Genomic DNA, 13,017 nt, shown 5'->3' with positions numbered 1-13,017 from the left:
TCATTTGTTTAAGAGCCCTTTATTTTTAAATGAGAAACTGCAAATGGCCTGAACGGAAAGTGCAGTGGGAGTCGTATACGTCTCACATGGCTTGGAATGCATTAACGCAAAATTATTTTTACGTGTTAATGAACCAATGAAAACCCAAAAAACACCTGTCGTATGATCTTGTACTTTTATTACTAAATATTTTCACTACAAAACAAAATCCACTATTCGATTTAACAAACAAACTAAAACGTGTTAGTCCAGCGGTAAAAGACTGACTTGAGATTCGTAATTCGTTGATTCAATTCCCGGATACGATCTTACATAATTCACACTTTGTATTAATTATATGGGGTTTTCACAACTCACAAACAAGTTTCCATAGTATGGATAGTCCACTGCGTGTTATAATGCTACTGGTGCCTCACGTCTGTCTTGCAGAAGGCGTCAACAATTTGAAATGAGTTTTTCTATTAGGCTGTTCTATTAATAGCTAGCAACATACATACAGTGCCTAAGTTTACAGTACATAGGTAAACTTAGTTTTAATAAATGTATTTTTTTACATTTTTCTAGGGGGTTGATGATTTTTATCTTGTAGACTTTACTGTTTACCAGAGTGATATGTTTATAATAAAATTATCGTTAACACTGTGAAGTGTAGAGTGTGGCAATGCGGTCAAAACTTCTAGAAATTTCTCATAAAATTTTCCACTGTTTGTTTCTGAATTTGAATGCTTATAAATGGTTTGCTATTGCAACTGTTTACAGAAATAAGTTTTCATAGGATGGGCATAATACCGCACTGCGATCGTCAACCAGCCTGCCAAGCGTAGCTATATGAAATGATATTACTTGTGCATATGAACAGTAGAATATGACGATGTATCAATACGTATAATTCTCATCAACATTTAAGGCTTTAGATGTCTACAGCTGGATATAGTCCTCAAGGATTATAATGAACCGGTTGTAAGAGGCTCGCAACCAGCGTCTTCCGATGTCCTTCTTAATTAAATGTCCTTCTAGGTTGAAGTTGCACTAAGGTTGCCGGATTTTAGCCACCATTCCAGAACCTTTAAGGACTCAACCGCTATCTGTTCAGGGTACTATCTGGCCCGCCACTGCCACTCCAACTTGCACAAATACACTAGATGTTAATAATGTATTGTTGATAGATACATTATTATTAGTTTCTTAAATGATTAGGTAAATAAATGTAGAATTAGGATACATTCAATTGTCTACCTAATCCGCCTAAGTTTATGTTTTAATCAAAGTATGAACGACTTAATATTATTTTAACTATTAATCATGTTATGTATTTTTAAATCGATTACTTTTTAAATATAATAGTTATCGGAAAATCTAAATTTGAGATATCTTCGTAAACTGTCGTCACGTCAACGTCTTCGTAACATAAATAGTAATAAAAAGTTTTAATTGTTATATTTTTATTAAAAATAAAACAGTTGTATTGTAAACATACACAAAAATTAATAATAATTTAAACAAGTGCACGTATCTTAATTTCCTTGTCTATGACTTTAAATTCGAAAAAACAAAAATTACACGCAATATAAAATTTAGTTTATATATGTTAAACTATTTTAACTTAAAACAAGCGCAAGGTAACTAATATACGTTTATAAGTTACACTATTAAGCTACGAAGTTATATTCAACCTCCTTTGAAGATAAATGTAACTGGCTTAAAATGAAAATAAAAATATGTATATGTCGAGCACGCGACACGACCGCCTCCTAACTGCGGATTGCGCGAATACGAAGGACTAACTCGAAACGAACGCAACCTCTCGCGTATCCAGATTCTAGAGGGGCAGCAGCGAAAGTTCTTCCAAATAACCACCTATAAAAACTCAACACGCAGTATCAACGGCATCCAGTTCAATTCCCAACACCGACCATCGTTCAAGAGGCAATATGAGAACGACGGTGAGTGACCATATAAGTGTTTCAGTGACCCCCCAAGTGAAGTGCAAGTGACGACTTCAAAAAAGTGTTTTAAAGTGTGTCTCCCGTGATTACAAGTGTTTTTTTATAACGTGTTAAAGATAAATAATCTATTAACGAATGACACACTTTTTTGAAGTCTTCTTGCATTTAATTGTGGGGTGCTACATAATCTATATATCTTTAACTATCGTTTATTACCCATATATATGCGTAACCCAATATTTATATATATATCGATCAGAATATTCATAAACTTTCAAATTTCGAAGCGATTCGATTACATTTGTTCTTGTAAATGAAACGTAAAGTTCTTTTTCCATTTATATATAATATATAACAAATGAGCTAGTAACTTTTTGAAACTGAAAAATCTGCAGAGATAAAGTGTAAACATTAATTAAATTTCGTATGTCAAAACCCTTATTATTATTGCTTTTTGAACAGAGTGTCATATATTAATTTATAATTATTTACAATCATACTGTATATTTCTCTTTATGTTTGTATTACGTGATATAAAAATCGATAATGTGTTTACAATTCAGATGATTCACGTTGTAATTAAACTTTACGACGTAAAAAAACCACAAGAAGTCAATAAATGTCGATTGCGGACAAAACAGCCTCCGTTCATTCATACGATTACGGTGTATAATTTGCGAGGGCCTTACGACAAATAATTACAACTTCTTGTGGACTTAAATGTCCCACTTGACATTCCAAATCCAGTCGTCATATTGCACAGCCTTAATTCTATAATTTACTCCACTGATAATATTAGAAATCTTACCATATTTCATTTACCAATAATTTTTTTACTTGTTTTACAATATTCCCATGGTCGTTACTCCGTAACAAGGTACAATATGTCATATTTTTTTTATCAGAACATACTGTATTTCTTACTACGTATTCCATATTTCTCTATGGCCAGTTACGATGCCATATGAAACAAAAAAAAAACAGTCATAAAGGATTTGAATTTACGTCATAAAATTTGTAAGTTTTTACTCCCTCACCATTAGTTTAAATACAATAATAATAAAATTGAGATATATTATGATTTTTATATATTAATTATCTATTTTTATTTTATTCATATCAATCGTATATGAAAAAATACATAATAAATCTGTTCATATCTCAAAATGAGTACAGTCAAAAAAAAGGCCTGTTACAAATCCATATAGAAAATAAAAAGAAACCTATGGCAAAATAATACACTGTACCCTTATACCAAGCTATATTGTTTTTCTAATAACAGGTAGGAATATGTGTTTTTATGGAAGGAAATTTCCATTCCATTTTTTTCTCCATAACAACCTTTCTTGTTTCTTAACTAGAACATGAAATATTTTTCAATTGGTCTAGGCGTCTTTATATATGTATAGGTTCATTTAATGTTCTTTATTGTATATGCTAGCATACATTTAAATAGTTTCATAATAATATACAAAAAAAGTATAAAGGGCGGTCTTATCACACAAGACAAATTCTTACAGACAATAATAGTATAGAAAAGATAGATAGTATACCAAAGTATATATGTTTACTATATAGTGCTCAGTTTGCCATGAATTGCGTCACAATAGAGATTTTCTCTTCCGATCGAAAGACAGACAGGTTTCGGATCGGTAAACCAGGAAGAGAACATAGGAAACCGGAGTACCTGCGCAAATGTGGACCCGACACCCCCACGTTGCGCAAGGCAGCAATGCGTAGTGGAAGTAGACCGTCTCTAATATTACGTAAAAGTACCTGATTGACTAAGGATTGTATTTATTATCCTTATGCCTTACATAATCATGCCACTTCGTTACGATTGATTAGTGATTTAGTACAGTTATTAATTACACTTCAAATATTTAAAGCAGCGTTAGTAAATATTATTGTGGATCTAAATGCCTTCTCCATTTTATTTTCTAAATCTTTGCATTTCTCTTGTCTAATCGAAAAAGAAATTTTATTCTGTTAAATAACCATTGCTGCTTTTAATTAAAGTTAAATAAATCTATAGTATCTAGGAATGTAATGGATTAAAAATTAAATAAAAAATTCCTAGTGTCTTGTGTAATTAATATTGGCATAGATATATCATACTAACATTTTACTTAAAATAAACAAACGAAAAACAAGTACAGAATTGCGAAAATTATTTAATTACATCCTGTATAATCCGGCTTGCGTAAAAAATCCATTGGTAAGATTATACCAGTTTATGCATTCTAGAATTTTAGTTTTTTATATACGAAATTCGGCAACTTATTTTTGATATTGTCGTTTATAATTTTAAATATTTTAAAACTTAATTACGTGTTTAAAATGCGCTCAATAAATTTAAAACTAATAAAAGTGTAGCATTATTATATATTCATCAAAATTACATCAAACCACATTATGTAGCAATTTTTAATTTAAATTACAAATGAAATTATATAGACGGTAATATTGACAGTAGTAAAAATACATATATAACCGAACATTTATAAAAAACAATTTGAAAATAATTAATAGTATAATAAATTGTTTAAAGTAAATGCGATTGAAATGTAATTATGCGATGGATTACGAAAGTATCTGTGAGGTATCATTATCTCCAAAGGGCCAATCGCTGGAACGGTTCACAGAACATTCTGTATTCCCACAAATTAACATCGTTTACATTCAAACAATGGCAGATTGTGTTTTCATTTCGTAAACCGAACTCTATTTCTTTTGTTAAAAACATTTTGATATCAACTGCAGCACAGTTAAAAGTCTAATAGTATCACTAAATACATGTTAACCAACCAAAAATTTCGTTATTAAATTAAAATACAATCTGTAATTTAAAATTTTTTTTTAAATGAATTTTATAGTTTTGATCATAATATATTAGTAAATTTTTTCATATAGTCGTCTCTCAGGTTGTCACTGTTCTTATGGAATATAATAACACATTTTATATATTGGATATGTTATATTATTAACACGTTTTGATTTCGTTAAATAATTTCAAATCTAAAGTTATTGTTCTAGGAATTTTCAAAATGATTCTATGTTAAGATACTTTTCAAATTGACGTACAAATAAAAACAATTATCATTATTATTTTATATTTAATAATTTAAGATTAACCAAGTGGATGCATGCAATAACACTTTGTCGATGAGCAGAATCCGATTAATGATTGTCCGCAAAGATTAGAACAGATCTCCTGGCATTCGCGATCAAATATACATGAAGGTCTTTCAAATACATCTAAAATACAAATTAATATTATTAATTAAGTAAATATTATAAAAATAAACAGACAAACAAAGATCATTGTAAATTAATGAAAAAAATTTAAAAAAATCTTACTCTGCGCTTCAGTAAAAATGTTCGCAAAAAGTAAAGCAATAGTTAGAACTAGAACCTTCATAATGCAATTGTATAATATGACAAAAATTAACTATGAGTTAACATATATATCACAGTTATAATACACGTTTATAATCAATTATAAGTAACAATTTTCTAATTTATTTCCTTAAATTTGATACTAGCTTCTATCGCGGCGTATCTCTCCTATTATTATTTTTGTTAAAAATGTTTTTACTCTAACAACGTATAGAGCTAAACACCTGTACTGTCACTCAAAGTTCAATAATATATAACTTCGAAGTAAATTATTTGGAACGGAATTCAGCATGGAATCGATTTAAAAAATGAACGGAAAATCAATTTTAATGTATCGATAAGTGAATTAAAATCATCGATACGCTTGTTATTAATATTGTATTAATAATTTTTTATTTATTTCGTATATATATAAGTGTCAGGATATATTTTCTAGCATTTTAAGTTTCGATTCATGGCATGTTTTGTTAAAGGTAATCATCGAAAAGATATGTGAAATTAAACTATATCGAATAAATAGAGAACAATAAAGCTGTTCTGTTCAACTAATTAAATGTTCCATTTTGGAGTCAAGTTAAAATAAAAATCAACATTTTGTCGCTTGTTCCATTTTAGGCGGCACATAAAGATTTCAATTACGAAATTCGAACGACAGTTTAACCTTGATAATATTTAAAAACTCCGCCCGAATATAATACATTCAAAATCCTTGATAATGCAACGTATTTTAGTTTCACAATATTTTGTATATGTTTAATTTTAATTATTATTTGCAATGTTAAAATTTTTAATGTTTCCTTTTGTCCGTAAAGATATTCTAAGGTCAAAGATTATATTCAAATCAGATATAATATAACATTAACTTAGTATGTTGCATGCTTCGTAAATTATAAATAAATATATTACTAACATAATTCTACCAATAACAGTTCAGAACATTGAACAGCTTGGCAACGTCAAACAAACATATAAATGAATTGTAGCAAACAATTGCTTCCAAATCACTTGAGATTTCAATGATTAAAACTGACTTCAAGAAATAGTTACATCAACTTGAACAGCCAATGAATAACTGAATGTAAATTGAGACGAGTTTTTATTTAATAAGTAATGTTAAATCATGATTTTACGCAAGAATGTACACATGCATTACCGCGGATGTGTATAGCAATGTATCGATTCGTTCATTATCTAATCAAAACTTTGACATCGATATGCCGACTGGCTTCAACTCGAATTGCTTGCGTTACCACAATAGAGTTACGAAATGTAATTAAAAACAAACACAATGCTAACAAATATATCTCATGTGTAATTTTAAACACATTTATTTCAAAATTAAAGATGAGCAGGTTTTTTATAATTACAGTATCTTAAAAAGTATTTTATTTTCGTCCGGATATTAAATTCAGTCGCAAAGCCTTATTAATTCTAGTGTATGGTAATAAATTTAATTATAATATATAACAAAATTATACCAATAATACGAGAATAATTTGCTAATAAACTTATATCAAAGAAACTTCGTATTGCGATAAAAAATGTGAAATTTAAATAATTTATTAAATAAGTCTGCTGTCTTTATGAGGTGAATATAAATAAATTTCGTCAGCAATATTTCCGAAATAAGAGTAATGAAATACTCTATATGAATCATGTCGAGTAATATCAAAATAATTTGCCTTATCTGTTTTCATTTTCTTTTTTAATTCTATGTTTAAATTTTATTAAAATACTAATCACATGTTCACCTCGATTTTTAATATAACGCGAAGAATATCAATAGTTCAAAGTGTTAATCTTACATCAGACTATGATTTATAGATGCTATCTCATTACAATGCAATCTTAATCGATCACCATTAACTATGTATTCATTTTAAATCCATCACCTTGCCACTTAAACTTATGAAGATGTCACAAGAATATAGCCAGTGATTTCAGATTAAATAATATTGAAATGCATTGTTGCAGATCTGCCTAGTTTTCCTGCTGGTAGCAGCGGCTGCTGCCAGCGAAAAGAAGTCGACGGAAAGTAAGGCCGAGCCTTTGGAGAAGAAGTTGGACAAACGTGGTCTCCTGAACCTCGGGTACGGATATGGAATCAGTGGCCTGGACGTCGGCCACATCGGTCACGGATCCGGTTTCGGCGGTGCTTACAATTTCGTCGATAACTCTGGTTTCGCACAAGGCTACGGCTCCATCAACCTGGGAGCTCACACCGACGTCCTCAGGACCGTGACGCTCGTGAAAGGAGTTCCAGTCGCCGTACCAGTAGACAGGCCCGTACCGTATCCAGTTGAGAAGCATGTGCCGTACCCCGTGAAGGTCCCCGTACCGCAACCCTACGAGGTCGTCAAACACGTGCCCGTTCACGTGAAGGAGTACGTTAAGGTTCCAGTCCATGTGCCCGCGCCTTACCCCGTCGAGAAGAAGGTCCCCTACCCCGTCCATGTACCAGTAGACAGGCCTTACCCCGTCAAAGTTCTCGTCCCTCAGCCCTACCCAGTTGAGAAGCACGTGCCTTACCCAGTGAAGGTGCCAGTGCCCCAACCCTACCCCGTGGAGAAACACGTGCCATACCCAGTCGAAGTCAAGGTACCCGTTCCCCAGCCCTACCCAGTCGTGAAACACGTCGGCGTGCCCGTGAAGGTGCCCGTCGACAGGCCTTACCCCGTGCACGTTCCCGCGCCCTACCCCGTTGAGAAGCCCGTCCCGGTTGCTGTCCCAGTTGAGAAGCCAGTCGCCTACCCCGTCCATGTGCCCGTCGACCGGCCTTACCCCGTCCACGTGGAGAAGCCATACCCAGTGCCCGTTAAAGTAGCCGTGCCAGAGCCTTACCCAGTATACAAACACATCCCCGTTGAAGTTGAGAGGCCCGTGGCTTACCCCGTCAAGGTGCCCGTGGACAGGCCTTACCCCGTCCACATTGAGAAGCATGTCCCCGTAGAAGTCGAGAGGCCAGTGCCCGTCCCCGTGAAGGTGCCCGTGCTCGTCAACGACCACGACTACAGCGGTTATAACTTCGGAGGCTCTCACTACGGCCACTAGGGTATTATAGATTTAATTTCACGTAGTTCAACAGCCAAGTAATCACCTGCGCTATTTATATCTCGGCAAGCTCTGGCCGGGACACAGCAACCATCATTCTCTTGTATATTTATGATATCATTTGTATGAAATGTCATGATTCTCTTTGTGTATAGGCGTATGTACGAGTACGTTGTGATGTCAAGGTTACCATTTTCTTAGGTTAAGACGACTGTAAAAAGAAACTAATAAAAAATTAATAAAATAATGCGCCGTCTTTCATTCGTTCTGTAGAAATGGAATTTACCGTGACTAAGTCCGTGTACAATGGGTGACCTTCACGCCAGTCGGGCCGGCCGGTTAGCGGTGCAATGGAACACTTTCGATCTGCACGACCGCTGACTACCGGTTATGACGTAACAGTTACACCACATTAACTAAGGAACTGAGTAAAATAAATAACATTTTTATTTACAAATTTATAATCATTGATTTACTACAAAATTATAACAGAGCCACTGATATTAGAAAAGCGAAATAGAAGTATATTCCAGATTTATTACGATAGAAAGAGTATTCGCGAAAAATATATTAGAATCTTTATAGCAATTACGTACAATATTTGCAAATAAATATAAGATAATATATTCCCGAAAGTGCAATTGATTTATAAAAAACAAAACTTTCGATTGGAAAAAAGTTAGGTTTTTATTTTTTATCACAAACGCATTAATTTTTTATTTGTAACAAATAATGATTTTTTAGTTTTCTTATGAGCTTCTTTACTTTCCAATGACAAATATTATTTTAATCTACATATAAATTATAATGTTAAATTTATTTGTCTCCATATAATTTGGATCCATAAATTCATTGTAATATTATAAATATTGATCGATTTTAAGATTACTGATTCTCCTTTTCAAAAACATCAAAGATATTTTCTATTACAGATTGAAATGAAATGGTATATATATCCCTAGAACTTTTATTTCAAATCCATCGAGTATTATATTTCAAGGGCTTTCTAGAAGTTTCTAGACTAGATTTAGACAGTTATTCCTCTTTAAATCAAAAATATTTTGATATTAACTAAAAAAACATTTCAAATATCGTAAAAGAGGCGGTATTTTCGCTCGAGGCGATCTATACCTGACAACCTTTGGATGGAGATAAGAGACGTGAAGGAGAGGGAAGTTTGGAGTAAACATACGTATAAATACATACATACATAAAAACAAATATTTATATATGTAGATACATGTATGTGTGTATGTATGTGTATATATATATATATATATATATATAAATATATATATATATATATACTGTTGTAGAGATAGTCCATTTACTGATAAAATCAGTAAACTGTACAGAAGTTATTAATAATAAAAATATTAACATTTAGTTGAAGTTCGCAGTTACAGTAGTTTTTCTTTTCTTATTCTTCGACTTGAACTTAATCTTAACTAGTATTGTTAAGGTCGTGCTTTCTCAACAACACAATTATTTGTATGGATTCGAAAAATAAATAAGCATCAATTTCACTTGTAAGGTTTCTTAATAATCTCTTTTTAATTTGTCGCCTTTTATCTATTATTGCGTTTTATTTTGAAGAGGATTCTTCAATTAAACTCTTCGTTCCGAAGCCTCTCAAATGACATTCGAAATTTGAATTAAAAAACTCCTTAAGACAGAATTATGCACAGAAGAATTCAATTCTTTTTGTTGAATCACGATATTTTTTATTTAACGTGTTTTAATAGTAATAGAATGTTAAAAACAAACTCAAGGTTTTACTAAAAAGTTATTCTATTACTTAACCTATTAATGTTCCAATAGCTGGGATACAAACTTCTCTATAAGGCCTGACTTTAATCCTTCATCTACCATGCCCAGAAGTGGACATCTTACTGCTGGAACGATATTGACTCTGACATATTCAAACTTGGGTACTGTATTGTAATAAGTAAGAAAAGGACCAATATTTAGCCAATTCCGCACATGCAGTGGTAGTCGTGCAACAAAGTGCATCGCCCGCCAGTCCGCTGATAAATGCGTATGCGGCAAACAATGTGTAATTCGCATTGTGCGGTTTACATTTTGTTCTATTTAATTTATTTTAATTTCTTTATTTATTTATTTTTATTGTTGTCCACTTCAAAACCTGTGGTCTGCAAACTGCCACTTCAAGGCACCAATTCGTTTTGTCGATCAAAGATTAATTAAATATGTAAAAAATATTATAATTATGTCAATGCTTAATAAACATTACAAATTATTTTTCGCAGATAAAAACAAATAAACATAAGTTACTGTATCCATTGGTTAAACTTTAGAATTTTACAAGCTTATGGCACTGGAGTAATATTTAGATTTTACGAAATATAATAGATATAAATAGTCGTTAGCATTTGAATATAAAGGAAATAAAATAATAAATCACTTCCTTCTTTCCGCATGTTTATTTGCAAACATTAATTGACCCTATTCACCTATCTTCACCTTCCCATAACCCAAAGACGCCTCCTAGATAGCATCAGCAAAAAGGTCAGTGTACAATGTCAGTAACATTTCTCACGTATATAGACGTGAAATATTATTTTTCAAATTTAATTTAATGAATATTTATTCTTTGATATATACGTTTCTCATTTTTGTACCTTTGATATGTGCTGGAACGTTCTAGATTCTTTACGTTGTAACTTCTCTTTAATAATACCGGTTAGTTATAGTCAAATCTACTAATCTAATTAGTAATTATATGCCTGTATATTTATTATTTATTGCACGCCAAAAACATATAAAATATTTATGAAAAATAAACGTAACGTAATAACATAGATAGACAACTAAAAAAATATATACAGGGATACAACAGGCGGTCTTATCGCTCAAGGCGATCTCTACCAGATGTCTTTTAGATGGAGATCAGAGACATGAAAGAGAGAGCAGCTTAGGGTGTACATAATAAAAAAAAAACACTAAAATATACTACACATAAATGTACATACAAATACGTTACTATACACGCATACATACAAACATACTTCATAACAATATAATAAAAATAAATACATACATTTCTCTTTTTTATAGCCCCCGCTATTGGAGGCCTCTCGTACCCCTAATTAGTTAGAATCGGGGTCTTTGTTTACAAATAAGTTTTTCAGATTTTTCATCTTTATTCTTCATTCACTGTCATACTTTTCAATTTCTTTTATTCTTACCTTATTTCCATCACAATATCTTTCATTTTGTTCTTTAACATTCCTCCTTTCAGCCAATAGACCCTCACTGCAAGACATAGGCCACACCCATAGATATCTATGGCGGGATATACCATAATCGCCACGCTCGGCAAGCAAGTTGGCGATCGCAGTGTGGCATTTTGGTATGCAGAGGACGGTGCTGCCCATCCCCTGGTACTTGTATGTGAGCAGGGGTCATACTATATAATTAATGCACAATGTGAATTATATATACGACTGTATCCCGGAAATCGAATCCGCGAACTACGATCGCAAGTGTTACTCCTCAACCACTAGGCCATTAATGCTCGACATACACATATATTTATTACGCATATATATTATACATGGAAAAGGTATTACATTAATACGAATAAATAACAAATGCTACATAATGTCCTATTTGAGAAGCCGAGGAAGTGCTCTTTTATAATTTTTTTAAGACCTGACAAAGATTTAGGGCATCTTATTGCTTCTGGCGATACATTCCATAACCTGACAGCGATAGTAGTGAAAGATTTCTCCATAAACATAGTAGATTGAACAGGCATAGTAAATTTTTCATATCAGCCAATAGATGCCAACTGACACATTGGCCTTTTCCAAAGAGCCTCTATAACTGGTTTTAAATTTCTTCCATCCAGAACAAAGTCATCAGTCTACCCAGTGGTGAACAAACCACGCTGCATCTACCAACTTGTGGTCACTCAAGAACCTTATGGCCTCTACAGCCATCAGTTGCATGAGCGATGTATTCCATCCATTGCCACTTCAAATAATCAATTTTTCGAGATACGATGGCGACCTAGGTTATTTTTATTGTCAATAAATAATTTGAAAATAAAAAAAAAAATTATAAACAAACTGACATTTTTTTAAATACAGTCTACACTTTATTTCTACCTTCTTTTATTTGTTGCTTAACACTGACTTATTTCCAGATTTGTAGTCAATAAGTTATGTATGCTAAGTTTATTATAAGTAGATAAACATTGCAAATAGTTGATGAATATCTATTATATGGACATATAGCTGGATCCAGGACGCTTCCAACGGATTCTTTTGGATATCTCTGTGGAAGACTTTAGTCCAGTTGTGGGTGTCTTACGACTTAATTGGTGATGGTGATGGTGATCTGATATATTGGATTTGACTAGAACTTACCGTTTTATCAATAGAAATTAATAAAATTGTATTGTCTGTTTGTAATATTAAAATAACTGCTTTTTATTTTATGCATATGAATATATATACAGTACATATACCAGAGGTAAGAATTGTTTGTCTATCTGTTTGTTCCGGCATTCTCTGAAATGACTAAACCGATTTTGACGAGACTTATATTGACAGGTAGCTGATGTAATAAGGAGTAACTTAGGCTACTTTAATTT

At 32.3% G+C, this 13,017-nt stretch overlaps 1 protein-coding gene and 1 long non-coding RNA gene across 2 annotated transcripts; one reads left to right on the top strand and one right to left on the bottom strand.

The window, feature by feature from the left end:
* Positions 1–1,887: 1,887 nt before the first annotated feature.
* Positions 1,888–8,735, top strand: LOC137931483 (uncharacterized). The gene is made up of 2 exons (XM_068774875.1): positions 1,888–1,943; positions 7,320–8,735. Exons 1-2 carry the CDS (start codon positions 1,932–1,934, stop codon positions 8,394–8,396), a joined length of 1,089 nt encoding a protein of 362 aa, XP_068630976.1. The 5' UTR covers positions 1,888–1,931; the 3' UTR covers positions 8,397–8,735.
* Positions 5,043–5,581, bottom strand: LOC137931764 (uncharacterized). Its single transcript, XR_011109054.1, has 2 exons — positions 5,307–5,581; positions 5,043–5,204 (listed from the first exon to the last, which is right to left on the bottom strand). It is a non-coding gene; the product is annotated as an uncharacterized lncRNA (long non-coding RNA).
* Positions 8,736–13,017: the final 4,282 nt, after the last annotated feature.

The sequence above is a fragment of the Battus philenor genome, unplaced genomic scaffold (genome assembly GCF_028537555.1).
Source record: "Battus philenor isolate CCGP_79_NKW_IND1 unplaced genomic scaffold, ilBatPhil1.0.hap1 SCAF_8, whole genome shotgun sequence".
In the NCBI taxonomy this organism is placed as follows: domain Eukaryota; kingdom Metazoa; phylum Arthropoda; class Insecta; order Lepidoptera; family Papilionidae; genus Battus; species Battus philenor.
The sequence above is the reverse complement of the archived record's forward strand: the minus strand, read 5'-3'. Positions and strand labels throughout refer to the sequence as shown.